The sequence below is a fragment of the Syngnathus floridae genome, chromosome 15 (assembly GCF_059516105.1).
Source record: "Syngnathus floridae isolate MCC-2025c chromosome 15, RoL_Sflo_1.0, whole genome shotgun sequence".
Lineage (NCBI taxonomy): Eukaryota > Metazoa > Chordata > Actinopteri > Syngnathiformes > Syngnathidae > Syngnathus > Syngnathus floridae.
The window spans coordinates 8,741,929-8,758,200 of NC_142427.1; the positions used below are offsets into that span (position 1 = coordinate 8,741,929).

The following is a 16,272-nucleotide window of genomic DNA, read 5'->3' on the forward strand; positions in this document are numbered from 1 at the left end:
GAGGACCCCCTCCCTGGGCAGCCCCACCTCAACAAGCAGCGGGCCCCGAGCCTCGCTCTTTGTCTGCTCATGAGCCAGCTGGAGAAAAAAAAAAAAATACACACAGTGGCGTGTTAATGCATTTCTGCCGAGGCATTTTGGAATACACATTTATGTATCATAATGGAGACCAAAGAAAAAAATAAAAAATTAGCATTTGTTTTGGAAAATGCTCTCGCACGCAGATTTATAAAAAGGGAAAAGTCATCCAAGCGTAAAACAGCAGAGAGGCACTTCATCAAAAATACATTTACCTACTGTACACATCCTTTGTCTTAAATCTGGGACGATAAATTCTGACAATGCAACTGTCTGGCTGTAGATAAACTCAGGCTAGTTCTTTGTAGCACAATAAAAAATAAAAAAAACGGAATATTATTTCATCCCATATAAAAAAAATTTCAGCATTTTCTCAAAGTTTGCAAACAGTTATCTAATCATACGGCACTAATATAAAAAAAATATGCCAACAAAGGCATGCTTTTGATTACATCATCATCCTGTGAGTGTGAATACTAAACAAAGGGCATCAAGGGGCCTCATTGTTAGCTCAAAAAGGGTAACATTTAAATTACAGATTTTGAACCCCCCAGTTCTGAAAGCAAAAATTCCCTTAGGAAATTTGATTATTTACACACCCTTTTTTTGATACATCATCATTTAAGTAGTGACTCATAAATGATGCTCTAGTTTTGCATGCTTTAGGAATCAAACAGGTGATTTAGTCAAGATTTTTTTTTCTTTTTTTACACTAGTATCCATACAGTTTATGCAAGGACATAAATTGATCAAAATCAATTAGATTACATGTAAACCATTTTTTTTTTATTCCAAGTGTACAATCGGAATTTGCTTTTCAATTAGAGACAGTAAAAATGTTTGCCGAACAATTTTTTTAGATAACTGTCATGTAGGCTACACAAGAGATAATTGTGTGTGTGTAATTAGGCCACAAAACAGCGCACCAGCCAATCCGCCATCCACCCACCTACATTTTCCCCGCACCCCACTACATTGACCCAAAGCGCATCCGACCCAATGCTTCCCTAATATTTCGACTCTTTCCCCCTCAGGGTAAAGGGGTCTCTGTTAATAGCACAAATTTTCCAGTCACCACCCCACATTTGCCCCAGTCTCCCCCACCTGCTCCTCTCATCTCCTCACTGGAATCCTAAGTGGGAGATGAGACTAAAATGTAAAAATGTCGCTTCCACGCAAGCTCTCCATCCCCCCCGCTCGACTCTTCAAAGGTTTTTCAATGTAATTGACGTGGTTGAGAGACGATGGAGGTGCACACACGGGAAGAGCAGTTTTTCTATGGACGGAAAAGCAAAGTACTGCAAATTGGTTATCCGACGACAGGTCAAAGCTTTATCAATATACCATCTGCCCCACCGGTATGCACTGAGGGCTTTGTGAGGAAGTGTAAACACTCCTTAGAGACGAGTAGATAGATCACCCATGTCCCTTTGTTTTAAAAAGTGGGAGGGATTTGGGCAGAAGTGAGCATACATTATTAAAAAGCACCAGTGTGATGAATGTCTACTTGTTAAAATGAGAGTTCCTGCAATCATCTGGGGTGTTTTTATTGTCTGATACCTGCTTTTTTTTTTTTAATATACGAAACAGTGCAAAAAAGGCCCTTGGGATGATTTTGATGGCGATGGCACAAATATGTCACTTGTCTTCTCGAGGTTTTATCATCATGGGATCGCACTAAGAGTCATTTTTTATCTTACAATTACAATACCGACATTCCGGCTCCATGTGTGCATGGCAGACAAGATCCCGTCTCACCCCTGTTCGCCCAGACCAGGCCCTGAAGGCCCTCACTGAGTCACGCCAGCATAAACATTTTTGATCTATCGGGGTCAATGGTGAAATCATCTAAATCACGCTGTGATTTGCTAAGAAGCGGAAACACGTGTAGTGTTGATCAACTCCTGCTATTTATACAGTACCAGTATATCCGGTTTCCTCATTGTGTTACAAAAAACACACTTGTGTAATATTAAAAAAAAACAAAAAAAAACAATGAAAACAAACTCGGCCATTGTCCATGCAGTGAAATACTGCCCTCTTGTGTCAAGTTTGCACCAGCACATGTTTATAAACACTGGCAAGTAGTTTTCAAAGTCCAAAAAAAAGCTGACATTAAGAGAAAATAAAATTTAGGAGACATCTTGCCTCCAAAGGAACTACTTCCATTCTTTGTCAACAGTTACAGTAAGAAAAATAAACACTGTACTGTTAGTAATCAGGTGATCTGCACAAGTGATTGACAAAATGACAGCCAGTTTATTTGAATGCGATTGGTGCGTGAAAAATTTGGATCCAAATTGGCCTACCAAGAACAGGTTTCCCTCTGTTTTATTGGCGGCCTGCAGCATATTTAGCTCTAAAGATAGCACATAGCTTGTGCCTAGTTAGTCTGCATTGTCAGATTAGTACAGACTGTTCTTGTTTTGGTTCTGAATGTGCAGATCAGAATTATTTTTTTTTAATAAAGGTAAAGAAGAGGAACGTAAAAAAAAATATTTCAATGTCCTGAGGTACATTTAATGTTATCTAGATGATACTAACAATACTGAGTAGCTAGTGTTTCAAAAAGGGATCCTACTGAAACTTAAAACCCACTAAGGGGGGTCTCCTGTGACCGGACACCACAGAGGCTCTTTCTTTCCATGTATAAATTGAAACTAAACTGACATGGGTTTGTTGAGAAGCACAAAAATGCTGTGGCTGTAGAAATGTCAAAGGAAAACACAAGCCATGTCAGGGAGAAGATTTAGGCCAAGTCTCCTGACAGTAAGGTGATGATTCATAGAGCAAATAAAAGGATTTTCCTCACTGGTCTAGCCAAGGTTTGCGTCATCGAAATTCTAGAAATCCCCACACTGAGATATCCCGACCAACCTGTGTGTTTAAACTAAAGGTTGAAGTCACATCCTCTATACTTAGTAATGTCTTAACTTGCGGTTAAGTTGAGGTGACAGTAAAGGGTTTGGTTCGACAAGGAAGCGGCCGAAAGTGAATCAGTCAACTGACAAGAAAACAGGAAGACACCCTTGGCTCCCTTTTTCACATCACACAGATTTTAAAACTGGATAAGTGCAACAGTGTGGTATATTATATTTTTCTCTTCTTTTTTTTTTAAGAATTGTTTTCACGTCCCACTATACTAATACCAACGCTTTAAGGAAAGGGCGGAACGGAAATAACATGAAACTCTGAACATAGCCAATTCCCCTTTCTATTCTAGAGTGACTAATATTAGTGCCGAACTGATGAGCTCAGAGAGCAGTTGAGGTGATGTTATGAATCAGTCTTGAGTACTAAACAGCAAACACCCACTGCAATATGATTAGCAAGAACTACCTGGAATTCATTCATAAGACCTCAGTAAACTGGATTTAATTAATGCAGTGTAGTCAAAAATTATGAAATTGTAATTCTTCTTTTTTAATTGTCATTAATGTATGTTTGTATAAAGGTCTACCTCGTTAAAATACACACTATATAAAATTAATGTTGTCTTTTGGGAACGGATTAATGTCATTTCCATTCATTTCGATTGGTAAGGATGATTTGGGTTGCACTGCATTCTTTTCGAAAACTGCCAATAAAAACCGTTTATCATTGGAGATTGCTTAGACAACAGCGCTAAAGCAATAATAATAAAACGCAGCCATGCATTCCACACCTAAGATGCAGAGCAATGCTTTGTGCACTCAAACACCACCCTGCATCCATTTGCTTTGCAAGCAGTGATGCTGCACAAGTCCACAACTCTGCGTCACCACTGAGGCATCCTGTCTGCCTTCCTGCACAGCAACGGCAGAGAAATTAGCATTCAGAAGATTCACTCCCCGCCACACACACACACCTCTGATGGCTCTACTAGGAAAAGCATTTAAGAACAAGTTATAGACAGGAAATGAGTCATATCTACTGGTAGAATACATTTTAGATCAATTTTTTTGTAGGACAATGAGCATCCTTGCACACACTTCTGTAATGGCATCGGGTGCTGTGCATAAACTGTGATAAAGTCATCTTATTCTGTTCAGCATTTGATCATTAATACGAGGCGATTAATTTGATCATCGATTTATTGTCATTAATCGTTTAGTTTTGACACCGCCAATTTATTCCAAATTTGATCCAAAGTTAATCATTTATTATTCTAGGCCATATAACCAATCCAAATTAATCAAAATAAAATGAATAAATCTCCATTTTTTCCCTGACAAAAGCACAATTTTCCAATTCTTTATTCAAAATATTTAACTATTGAAAAACTAGTGAAAACAACACACAAAATACATTCAAAACTAATCGTCTGGGCTGCTATTTTTACATTTTCACAAAATGTTGCTCTCCCTGTTTCCCATTGCACTTATAGTCCAAGACGAGCCTGAACATGTCATGCTTGTGTGAGAGAGGAGACGGCGAGTCAAGAAGAAATATGTGACATGCAATCTCGCTCTGCTCTCCACAAATGCTTTGTTGTCCGAGTCGTCTAAAATGCCAAATTCTATACAATCAAGCTGCTTAGGAAACTAGTCAGTGGGTCCCTAACTAAAAATCCAAACCGGTATAAGACACGCATGACTTGATGGATGATCGTGAACGAGAATCCTGCCTGGCATGAGCTCACCGTTGTTGCTCGGTGACCATGCGCCAGACATCTCCTGTTGCTACGACAGCCAAGACACGTAAACCACCTCTGACTATTCCTGCAACTTCCCACACGTCTCATTGTCTTCAACCAAGGCTTTCTAATTAGTCTTGCTGTCAAGAGTACAGAATGGACCAATGTCCAGGTGGGCAATAAAATGGGATAGATTTTGCATTAAGTGCAAATTACTGCCATCTAACTTTATGGTCTAGAAATTCCCTTGACTGCTACAAAAAGAAAAAAAAACACACAATGAAATCCGAATGACTATGAGAATTCAACTAAAAATGAAACAACAGTGAGGATGACCACTTCAAACACAACCACAAACCTCAGGGGGAAAAAATATTAAGGATACTAGCCTATAAATTCATTTGTGATCCTCAAATTTTCAAAAGTGTGTCACAATAGACACTGATCCTAAAAGTCTTCCTCAATTCTATTCATATACCTTTGCGAGTCAGCAGCACTTGACTCACGTCACGTCTTGAGGAAGTAAAAGTGAGGCTGAACCGATTGTTCAACATTAATCGTCTTTGTTGTAAGAAAGCATTGCAATGTGTATCCACATTCAAAGATGCAATCGTATTCGCCAAATATAACCCACTTTTGATATAAAGGATGACAAGCGGTCTAAGCTGTCTATTTTCTTCAAACAGATTTTCAACACATTTCAAAGGTTAAAAGAGAATTATGTAAATATATATTTTTTAAATATATATTTATATACATTTTTATACATATATATATACAGTAATCCCTCGTTTAGCGTGGATAATTGGTTCCAAAAACCACCCGTGATAGGTGAAATCCGCGAAGTACGATAACCAACAAGAAGTACTGGGCAGGCTAATGAGTTAGCGGAAAGATGCTAATTCACGATCGTGCTAACACGTGAAAACGGACTTCTAAAGGAATATAAACGAACATTTGGAGCAATACTACATTGTCCTAAAGGTTAGACACATGTTTCCACAATTTAGAAGTTTTATTTCGATTTTTAAATGTTTTTTTAATTCGGGAGGGAAAAAAAATCCGCGATGTAGTGAAGCCGCGATAAACGAAACGTGAAGTAGCGAGGGATCCCTGTATATCACTTTTAATGATTAAAAAACATTTAGTTCTTGTGCAATGATGATTATGGCCGCAAGAAAGACGATTTAATTTTTAAGTTTAGTGTTATCATTGGGCATTGGTACAAACTGGCTATTTATGCTTAGCTGTCAACCAGTTGACAGTTTAGTTATGTTTCTTTTGTTACTGTGAAGAAGAACAGTTAAAGGATGACTAGTCAAATAACTACCTGCAGAAGAGGAGTCGTCATGCTCTGAACTGAGGTAGCCATCACTCCTCCGGTCTGGTGTGCTGCAGCCTGACCCACGTCCAATGTGCAGGCAAGGCGGCGACATCCGACTGTCATCCCCGGAGTCAAAGTCTCGACTCAGACGGAGAGGCCGCAGAGTGTCCGGGTGACGGATGCTGCTCGGCTTCTGCTTGTCTCTACTCCCTGACTTTGGTACTAACAGATTATTCCTGACAAAATTCTCATTCAGCTCCAACTGTTCATATTCTTTGTCACTGTTGTCATCATTATTCTTCGTTTGTGAGACGCCGGGAGGGTTCAGTCTCGGATTACTCGGTTTACGAGGGGGGACGGGGATGGGGACGGGCTTGCCTGTCTTGCCGCTGAATTTGCTCCGCTCCCGGCTGAACGAATTACTCGTCGCTTTACCCGACTGGAGTGTCCCACTCCCCACGTCAGACACTTTGGATCTTTTCCCATCGCATCCCTCGCTCCGTGTTTGAGATATATTAAAGTTCTTCGGCGTCACGAAGGCATCGGCGTTAAAGTTGACGTCTTTGCCGTGACAACTTTCCGCGTCGTTCTTCTGTCGCGCCATGGTGGTCTGCAGGTAGATCACCTTGAATTTCTCCTCGGACAGAGCCTTCTGGAGCCGCTTCAAGTTGGCTTTCGAAGCTTCCAGCTGCGACTCGATGTCATCGATTGTATTTAAATTCATTTGTGGGACTTCGCCGTCCGGGAATTCGTTCCGCCAATGTTTAGCAAATTCTTCTTGCTCCCACATCTTGCTGTCGTTTACGCCCGGGCAAAAGCAGTCTCGCTGTGTAAAATGTTGCAGCACTCGCGGTCCTCTTACGTCTTTTTTTCTTCTTTCTTCGTTGAAAGTCCGTCTTAATCAAACTACCCACTTTACGACCATTTTTAAAACCCCTTCCAAAAACCAAATTATAGACGAAGTTATGCACCTTGTGCGAGGATGTAGTTTTAAACCACAGGCGAAAAGTTTCAACACTTCCTGTATCGGCGGCTGTGTTGCCTTCAAGTGCATTTGGTAAATGTCTTTTAGGTATACGCCAGCAGGTGCATTTGTGGATACTACGTCTTTTAAACCATCGAATATTTTTTTACTTTCTGACGCATGGCCAAGATTAACTCTTAAGGTAACGGCTGACTTTGCAAAGATGTGAATAATTCTATTAAAATATTATTATTAAAATAAAGAGCAATACAGACCAATGCTGATACAGGTACGTTAATTGCCCCCCTTTTGTTTGTAAACAAAGTGGCGTCACTTTGGGGGCGTGGCTTAGCTGGATGCAAAAAGCAGAGCTTTGCAGATCAATAATGTGGATATTGGATTGATTCCAAACAGCCAGCATTTATTTCTATTTCTCATTGGTTCCTTTTCAGTGAATGTTTCTATACAGACATGTGCTTCACAATACAGTGATTTTCAAATAAATATATTTACAATGATGGATGTTTTACATTGAGTCATATTATGCTTTGTTTGAGCTTTTTCCATCTACCAGCTATTTATTCTTGTGGCACAACATAAAATATACAGAGTATGAATAGCTTGGTTAACTGCAACTACCTGCAAGCAGAGTGCAGATTTGTTTTCCTCTTGGCAGTACAAGGCCTGCAAAAAGGAAACCAAAATAGTAAATAATGTTGCACTGGTTATCTTATTTAACAAATCAAAACAAGCTAGAAGGTTTATCACCACTTTGAATATTGCAACTGCGTTAAGAACTCACCAAGAAACTTTAATTTACATGCATGTTATTTTTTTAACCTAGAAATACTTTGTATCAATATCGTTGATACTGGCACTAGTATTTACTTGGTATCGATGGATATCTCAGGTATCAGTTGTAGAAAAAGATCCAGCACACTTGCTTAAAAACGCTGGTTAGCTTCTTCCAAGAGTGAAAAAAATTGTCATTTGAGTGACTATGTGAGTAAACTCAGGCTCCACAATTGTAAATGTTAAAATATAACAACTTGAGGTTCTTTTTTTCCCCACTTCAGCATCAATCAATGTTGGCCACCGGATGGGTCGCTGGGCGGAACAGGCTGAGAAAGGGTCTACTGAGTACCCGATTCAGAGTGGAGAGGAAGTTGTTGGAGCTCAGGGACACACCACTGCTGATCAGTTGGATTTGGACCTTGAGATGCCTGAAAACGGCATCGTCAAAGCCTGGATTGTCGACCAGAAACGGCATTTGAGAAGAGTCAAACTCCTTGGTCAGTTCTCTTGCCACTGCCTGGATCACGGCGTCGTATGTGTCCATGTCAGCTAGGGCGGCGGCCATTTTGGGGCTTATCTCATCCACCGCCCTTTCCGAGAGACGCTTGATGACGGGTAAAATAGTCGTAATCTTGGTACACGATCTGCTCCTCCACGACAGGCGCATGACCAGGGCGATGATCAAAGCGCTCACCATACTCTTCACGTGCGCCTGATGCAGACTACTGGTGGGTGATGGCAACTCCACCATCGGGCTTGCGGTCACGCTGGTGGACGGCGGCACCGCCATTACCGGGCTAGTCGTGATTGTATCAGTTACCGACGACGGCGCGACCGCCTCCGAGCTGTACTCGTCCTGCCGGACGGCGGGCCCCGCTTTGGGTTGACTCAGGTCGGAGATGAATGTGTCGATTTCGTTGAGGGCTCCCGACAGCTCTACGCGGCTCTTGGCGTTGACACGCAGGACCTTGATCCACAGGTTGAGCTGTTGCATGTACTTCTTGATGGTGTCGTCCGTGATGGTGTAGAGGACGTTGCGATGGGCCGACAGGGAGCCGTCCTCCTGCTGGGCCAGCAGATGCTCGAAAACTGTGTCTGTCAACTGCCGCCGCTCTTCCTCACTGCAGGGCTCCAGCTCCCAGTCCATCAGGTTGGAGGTCAAGGTGTCGAACCTTCTCCTCAGCTCATCCTCGGACAGAGGCTGCGACATCCGCCGGGACATCCGGGAGCTCCTGGTCCCGCTCGCACGCTGGCGGGAAGACTGCCCAGATCGTCGTGACGGAAGGCTGACAACAAAGGGCGGCTGAGTCTTTTGAAACATGCTCTTGAGACCCGCCATCATCTTCTGGAAGCGGGAACGTCCGACCGTGTTGAATGAACTCCTGACGGCCAAATCATTGGTAGAGGATTTGGGGCATGATGAGAAGAACCGCTTGACCTTCGCCAATATGGCGGTCATGTCGATGCGGGGTTTGGCATACCCCTTGGTCGGCCCGCGCTCGTTGCGTTGTTGCATCTGGATCATAGTCTGGATGATGTCCTCGGCGGTGGTTTTAGCATCTATGGAGCGCTGTAGCAATTCATCGTCGGGCACCTCACGCCCCTCCTTGGCCCACTTGAGAAGGATGGCCGCCACGGAGTGGGTAGCGGCGTCCACATCCACGGGCGTCAGGCCGCTCATCCTGTAGAAGCGTTGCGTCATCTGGCTCAGATAAGACAAACATTTGTGAGCGTGGCTCACCATCTCATAGAGCGCGTTGACGCTGGACATGGTGGCGTTGACGTAAAGCAGCTGTTCCGCTTGACCCTCTCTGCTACTGAGAGCCGAACTCAAAACCGAGTTCATCCTGACGTTGGCTTCCTTCTCGATGAGAGACGTGAAACGTTTGGCTCCTGCGAACTCAACCTCGGGAACGTCGGCGGCCGCGGCAAAGGTCGTCATGATGCTGTTGCCCAGTTGAGGCGTGCACCTCTCGATTGCGCTAGTCATCTCATCGGGGGACGCCCGCCCCTCCAGGTGCTCCACCAGGACGGGCACCACCAACTGCAGGACCTCAGTGGCCACCGTCTGCACGATCTCGCCGCACATGTCGGCCAAGATCATGTCAATGGCGGGGTCACGGACGCCCGCCGCCAGCAGCGCCCAGTGAGCGGGCGTGATCTTCAAGAAGTGTTTCTCTGTCAGGGACAGAAGAGTCTGACTGGAGATGTAACTGGTTTCGTTATCCATCTTGATCCACGCAAAAAGTACTCCCTCACTATGTCCATCAAAACATTCCCTCTGATTGATTCTCATACACCGAGGGGGCCTTAAAGCACGATGTCATGCTTGATGTAAATGTGACGTCGCTCATTTGGGCCTGATGTCATGTTTAATACAAACGTGTCTTTGAATGGAGACACATGTGACAAGTGTCACTCTGTCATTGACGGGAATGAAGTCGACTTTTAAGACTTTTGATTTTCTTGTCTTCTATTTTCTATCCGTACCGTTGCTCGACCAACAGTCATAGTGTTACAAAGGAAAGAACCAGGTTCTGATCAGAACCAGGAAAATCCCAAAATGTCTACTATCAAAAAAAAACAAATCATGTTTGAGATCCTGATCTTCAAGGCCTCGTAGAAGTCAAAACCTGATTGATATTTTGGGCAATTATTTGGTAGATCGATCACATTAATCATGGTAAACTAAAAGTTTCAGTGATTACTTCATGTTTAGCTGTCATTTATTTCAGAGAATCTTCCAAAGGTGGCAAATCCAGATCCAGAAGGTAAAAAAAACAGGCACAATTTGGTTCCAGCCACAGATGCTCTGCTCTACTCAAGCAGGTAAACAAACTCTGAGTAGAAGCATAAGTGGTGAGAGTCAAACTGTGGCAAGCTTTTTATTTTCTTGACCTTTGCCATCTCTGTCCAAAACTGTTTCTCTATCAGGGACAGAAGCGTTTGACATTTTTAGTGAACGTCTCGCACCATCTTTTGCAGGCGCTTGCAATGCCGATGTCATGCTTGATGTAACATCATGTCACTTCTCATTTAAACATGATGTCATGTTTAATGCACACGTCTTCTCCCCCTATCCCAAGTAAGTATGCAATTGTAACTTTCTCAAAAGATGCACGATGCAGCCAGTTAAATGTGTTTTTTGTGAGGCCCCCATTATGCCATGCATAGAAAAACATACACTGATAACCGTGTTTTTAGACAAAACCCAACAGGTAAGATGGCTACCTTCTGGCTTCACCTGGGAGAGGTCACTCTGGGTCCCCCGGAGGGTGATGATGGTCTGGAGGAAGTCCAGCTGCCTTTAAAGCTTGTCTTCTCTTTTTGGCTGGAAGACGGCGTAGCTGTCACATTTTACTTTCACAACAATGGGTGCAAACTTAACACAGGAAGGCCAGAGCAGGAAGCGAGCCCTGCAACTAAGAACTGTTGCTAACCAGTTCTTCACCATGCCCCCCCCCCCAAAAAAAAAAAAAAAAAAAAATCAAGCCATGATTGAGTACCAGAAAATGAACAGTCGGGAGTTGTTCAAGCTGTTTCCAATTGAATTTGTGGTAGTGTGTCGCCCCCTTGCGGTTGCTAGTGCTATACACTCAACATAAAATGCACGACATGAAGACGACAGCGTCAATATTTTATATTTATTTTATGGACTGTTTCCACAGGATTGAAAGGACAGCCAATTTTGTTTATCATAAAAACTGCACTTAAGAACTGTTTCTAACCAGTTCTTCACCGTGCCCAAAAAAAAAAAAAATCAAGCCATGATTGAGTAGCATCGCATGCACTTTGGCATTGCCCAATTGAATTTGTGGTAGTGTGTCGCCCCCTTGTGGTTGCTAGTGCTATACACTCAACATAAAATGCACGACATGAAGACGACAGCGTCAATATTTTATATTTATTTTATGGACTGTTTCCACAGGATTGAAAGGACAGCCAACTTTGCTTATCATAAAAACGGTGGTAACACGTATAATCATGAAACATTATAATGATGAGTGACAATAAGACCACAGGGATAGCCTTGATAAGCACATATAAACATGGAAAAACAATACACAACTGCCACACAGCACTTTATACAGCACGAGAATATCAAAATAGACATATATCACTTTTTTCATCGTGTAGACAGGGAAGGAGCATATACTATTATTAAAATATCTTGTTATCCAATACATAAACACTTCAATTTAGCAGTGCAATTAAGTTTTTTTTTTTTTTTTTTAAGGCAACAATAGGAGAGCACCACAGGAGTTACTGGCAGGTAGTTTAAAAGGCCACAAATAACCTCCTAGGATGTTACAAATATATTCATTAGGAAGACAAATCACGACAGTTTGGGGTCAAAGGTTGCAAGGTTATGATTCTTAATTAGATTCCTGAGTGTAAAAAAGGAAATATACAGCAACTAATCACAAAGCAGAAACTAATCAGGTCTTTAATAATTAAGATCCAGATTTAATCTCATAAAAGGGATTTAATTTTTAAATAACAATCGTATCATAAATAACCACAATATACTTCTAATTTGTCAGATTAGAATCTTTGCCTTGTAAAGATTACAAATATTCTTTGCATAGTGAACTGATTTTTGTCAGTAAGTGCACAAAAAATAAAACCACTGGAATCTATTATGTGAGAAAAAAAGTGCAAAAAATATATACAAATTGTTGAGGTGGCCCAAACGCTCACTTAAAACCGACATTTTTTTATTTTATGCTTTTCTGATGGCGCTTGCCACCAGAGTTTCACGTCTAGTGGTAACAAATGCCTGTTGTTTTTCATAATAGGCTGCCTCATTAATAAACGTGGGATAAACGGTTCCGGTTCCTTGGTAGGGAATAGTCTTCCCATCAAAAGTTTGGAACATTGGGTCACCTGGGTTCAGAGGCTCCCAGTCGCAGTCCTGCAACAAAAACAATCACAGCAAAAGGGGGGGGGGGGGTTGCGCAATGTAACAAACTGCTTTCACAACAAACACTGCAAGTTCTCATGTCCTATTACGTAAGACTTTTTTTTTTTCACCTGTAGATTGGGGTGGACCATGGCAATAATGTTTCCGTTGGCATCTCTGGGGTAGTCAACTCTCTCCGAAACTCGGAAAACCTCCACTGTGCAAGACGGGAATTCCATGCCTGACGACACACGGCAAAGCACATTCCGAGGCGTCAACGCTTTATGTTGTTGTTTTAAAGTCTGATTTAGTTTTTTCTTCACTTCGGGTTCATCGCCAACTCCGGAGACAGATTACCACATCATTGGCTTTCAACAATTAAGAAACAGACTGACACTTGGCACATGTCGGCCTTGTTTACGAAAAAGAGCTGGGAAACGGTTGCCTCGCTGCACGGAAACACTCCACGTGCTAGTTGGAGGTCCCAGTGCAGGTTCGCATGACTTGTCATCCTTCATTGTGCGTCTTGTTAGGCTACGAGCCGTGCGGACGGCCAAAAATAGACTGTGACTGCATAAGACTTTTTGAAAAGCAAACTCCGCAAAATTTGCACGAGAAACGTCCGTCTTACCTTCGTTAAACAAAGCGATGAAGTCCAACGCGTGTTTCAGTATGACCCTCATCGCTTCAAATATGTTACTCCTCAAAACCCCTTGAGGCTGAGGACCCACCTCCAAGCCTGAAACAACAACAATAAATAATAATAATAATAATATAATAATAAATGCTTGTATTTCAGAGACTCACCGACGGGATGTTTAGCTATGGAGCGGGAAGTGGAATATTTCAGAAGCGGGTGTTCATTCAATAGAACCAGACAACTGGCAGGAGCCATGGCTTTCTGCAACACAGCAAAAAAAATACGTTTTTATAATTAAGAAAAAAGAAACTGTGATTTAGGATGAATTAATAATATTGTTACAAAACGGGGAAATGTCGCCCTCTGGCGGACACGCCGTTGTAAATGAATGGGCTTTCGCACTTAGTGCATTTTCGGCGAGGAGTGTGAGGCCCGGTCCTATTCTATGGAGGTCTGAACCATACAAGTGTTACAAGCCGTTAGTATTTTGAAATTTAATTTGTGAAATTTGTTATTATACACATATGGAGAAGAAAAATGGCTGTGTTTAGTTTTCAGTTGGTGCTTAACTAATGTCATGGGGAGTCAAGTAATGACTAAATGACCCTGTTGAGTTTGTTCAACACATCTAGGAGAAGTGAAACCGCTTAGGTTTTTTTTTTCTCTCCAAACTTTGAGCTAGTAACACATTACCTCTTGAGCACATTGAAGAATGATGAAGCTGAGCAACTCCAGGCTCCACTTTTAAAAAAAAATAAAAATATCCACCAACGGATAATAAGTAAACGCATACCTTGATGTAGTTCATCATCTGCAGATTGAAATGGTCTTTGGAGTTCTCCAGAATAAGCGTGCAGCCCATGTTGGACGTGGTGTTGTGGAGGTCAAAGATGACATCATAGGCCTCTGGACTTCCTTTCGGTCCAAATAGTCTGTTGATCTCCTGAGCTCTCTGCACCTCGTAGGGCAACTCCTTGCCCCCTGAGGCACTGAAATATAAATATTTAGGTAGTATTTACATTTGCTGCTAGTTGACTTACAAAGTTACCGTTAGGCTACTGTTTATTTTGTCTCTAAAGCGTTTCAAAATGACACCACGTCTAGGAGGTTCTCTAATTTACTGTACCTCTCGCGCACATATTGTCTGCACTTTGTGTCCCTATTTTCAGCGACCATCTGCTATTGTCCTGGACACCCGTGCATGGGCACACAAGCATAGTAGCTGTTGATGAGCCATGAAAGCGCATAGATGGAAACGGAAACTAATATTGAGGTTCTATTTTTATTTCAGATCATTGAATCTTGGGCTGTTTTTAGCAAAATATTAAGCTTAGGTTACGTTCAAGAGAAACACCAAAGTGTTTTGAAGCTGGAGAAGATATTTAAAGATTAAAGTGAGTGAGCTGGAGCACATCCCGGTGCGCAAGATATTGTTATAATTATATTATATATTATATTATTATATTATATATAAAGAAAATTAAACAAATGCAAACAAAAAAAAATTTAAAAAAAACAATCTGAACCTCCGGTGCACAAGATATTATATTATATTATTATAATTATATTATATATTATATATATAAAGAAAATTAAACAAATGCAAACAAAAAAAATTAAATTAACATATAACAATCTGAACCTACAATTTACATTTCCAAAATGTCATGGAGGTGCATCCATCCATCTTTTAAATATCACACACAAAATAATTTAAACTCATTGATATTTTAGGAAATACAAGGACATATGAATTCCAAGCGATTCCAACATCGAACTTTAGAACTGCAAGGCACAAGTTAACCATTAGTCCAGCATGCTTCTCCACTCTTGATGAATCCTTTGGAAGAGAGGATGAGAAAGCACTTTTCTTGGGAATGGAACAATAGCACGACTAAGGCTACTTGGGGAAGTCATTACGTGATAATGCTTTGGGGAGACCTCGAGGGAGATGTTGAGATGTTGTTACCCAACCACATTAGGCTGCGGTTCCATGCTCTGCTCGAGTGCCAGCCAGGCTTTTGCATAAGACCTCATCCACAAATGGACATCGGGCTAAGGGGGGATTAATGGAGGGGCGGTCGTCTTGGATGATTTGAAGCTTGGTCACGTTTCGCTCACGTTTTCCTGCTGGTTTGCCAGTCAGTTGAGGACCAAGGGGGGCGGGCCTCTCTGTCTCGCTCTCTCCGATCAGTCTTGGATTTTATTGATGCTGGCACAAGTAAACATGACGTAGCACGATAATGCTGAGCTATGAGATTTCCTTAATGGAGATTCTGATCATAGTCCATGTTATTTATGATGTCATTCCATTTGGTAGTGTAAACATCATTTGCATAAATACATAAATGAGCGCGAGACGTTTTTTTTTTTTTTTACCTGAGGTTTTCCGGAGTAAAAGCTCGGTTCAGATCCGTGTCCACGTATCGAGCACATTTCTCCACAGCTCTCGGGTTGGTAATAAAAGGTTTAGTGTGGACGGTCTTCCTCTGGATCTCGGCGCTGTTCTTCATCCACAGGTTAACGAGCGTCACGCCGGACATCTCGTTCCCGTGAGTCCCCCCGAAGATAGCTACTCTCCGGGCCTCGTTGAAACGCGCGCTGCCGTTGAAGGAGGAAGACATTGCTGGACAAGTTGGGAGAAGAAGTGGGTGTCCTCCGAGAGCTCGGGACAAAAATAAAAAGTTTCCAACCGGAACTTGGCACTTTTGTTCGTTTTTTTTTTTCAAATGCTGGCTGTGGTTCTGCGCCTGCGTATAGTGGCCGCCCGTTGAACGGAATCAGCCGCTATGAACGACATATTATCTACCTGCTGGTAACACGTTGCTTTCCCCGATGAAAGGTGAACTATAGTAAAGGAGACAATACCACGGATATATTTCCGGGGAAGTCGTTTCAAAATAAAGTCTTAGTAAAGCCCAAAGTTAACAATAGAATGCTACTTCCCGTGATG

At 42.1% G+C, this 16,272-nt stretch overlaps 3 protein-coding genes and 1 long non-coding RNA gene across 6 annotated transcripts in view; 1 reads left to right on the top strand and 3 right to left on the bottom strand.

Moving 5' to 3' along the window:
- abr (ABR activator of RhoGEF and GTPase) overlaps positions 1 to 7,049 on the bottom strand; it is a 44,491-nt gene extending 37,442 nt beyond the window's left edge. For 2 of the 3 annotated variants that reach the window (XM_088398599.1, XM_088398598.1), the window contains exon 1: positions 6,024 to 7,048. In XM_088398599.1, coding sequence (XP_088254725.1) covers positions 6,024 to 6,807 — 784 coding nt within the window. In that variant the 5' untranslated portion in view covers positions 6,808 to 7,048. Of the gene's footprint in view, positions 1 to 6,023 lie in introns of all 3 variants that reach the window. The other variant, XM_088398601.1, reaches the window with a different exon arrangement.
- A 332-nt stretch (positions 7,050 to 7,381) lies between these two features.
- On the bottom strand, positions 7,382 to 10,704 carry LOC148386357 (uncharacterized). Its single transcript, XM_088399628.1, has 2 exons — positions 9,258 to 10,704; positions 7,382 to 9,158 (listed from the first exon to the last, which is right to left on the bottom strand). Exons 1-2 carry the CDS (start codon positions 10,070 to 10,072, stop codon positions 8,060 to 8,062), a joined length of 1,914 nt encoding a protein of 637 aa, XP_088255754.1. The 5' UTR covers positions 10,073 to 10,704; the 3' UTR covers positions 7,382 to 8,059.
- On the top strand, positions 10,213 to 12,189 carry LOC148386358 (uncharacterized). Its single transcript, XR_015863265.1, has 3 exons — positions 10,213 to 10,605; positions 10,762 to 10,861; positions 10,981 to 12,189. It is a non-coding gene; the product is annotated as an uncharacterized LOC148386358 (long non-coding RNA).
- Positions 11,667 to 16,199, bottom strand: aspa (aspartoacylase). Its single transcript, XM_088399631.1, has 6 exons — positions 15,699 to 16,199; positions 14,113 to 14,308; positions 13,487 to 13,580; positions 13,311 to 13,418; positions 12,811 to 12,920; positions 11,667 to 12,691 (listed from the first exon to the last, which is right to left on the bottom strand). The coding sequence occupies exons 1-6, from the start codon at positions 15,941 to 15,943 to the stop codon at positions 12,500 to 12,502; spliced, it is 945 nt and encodes a 314-aa protein (XP_088255757.1). The 5' UTR covers positions 15,944 to 16,199; the 3' UTR covers positions 11,667 to 12,499.
- Between the last annotated feature and the right edge of the window lie 73 nt (positions 16,200 to 16,272).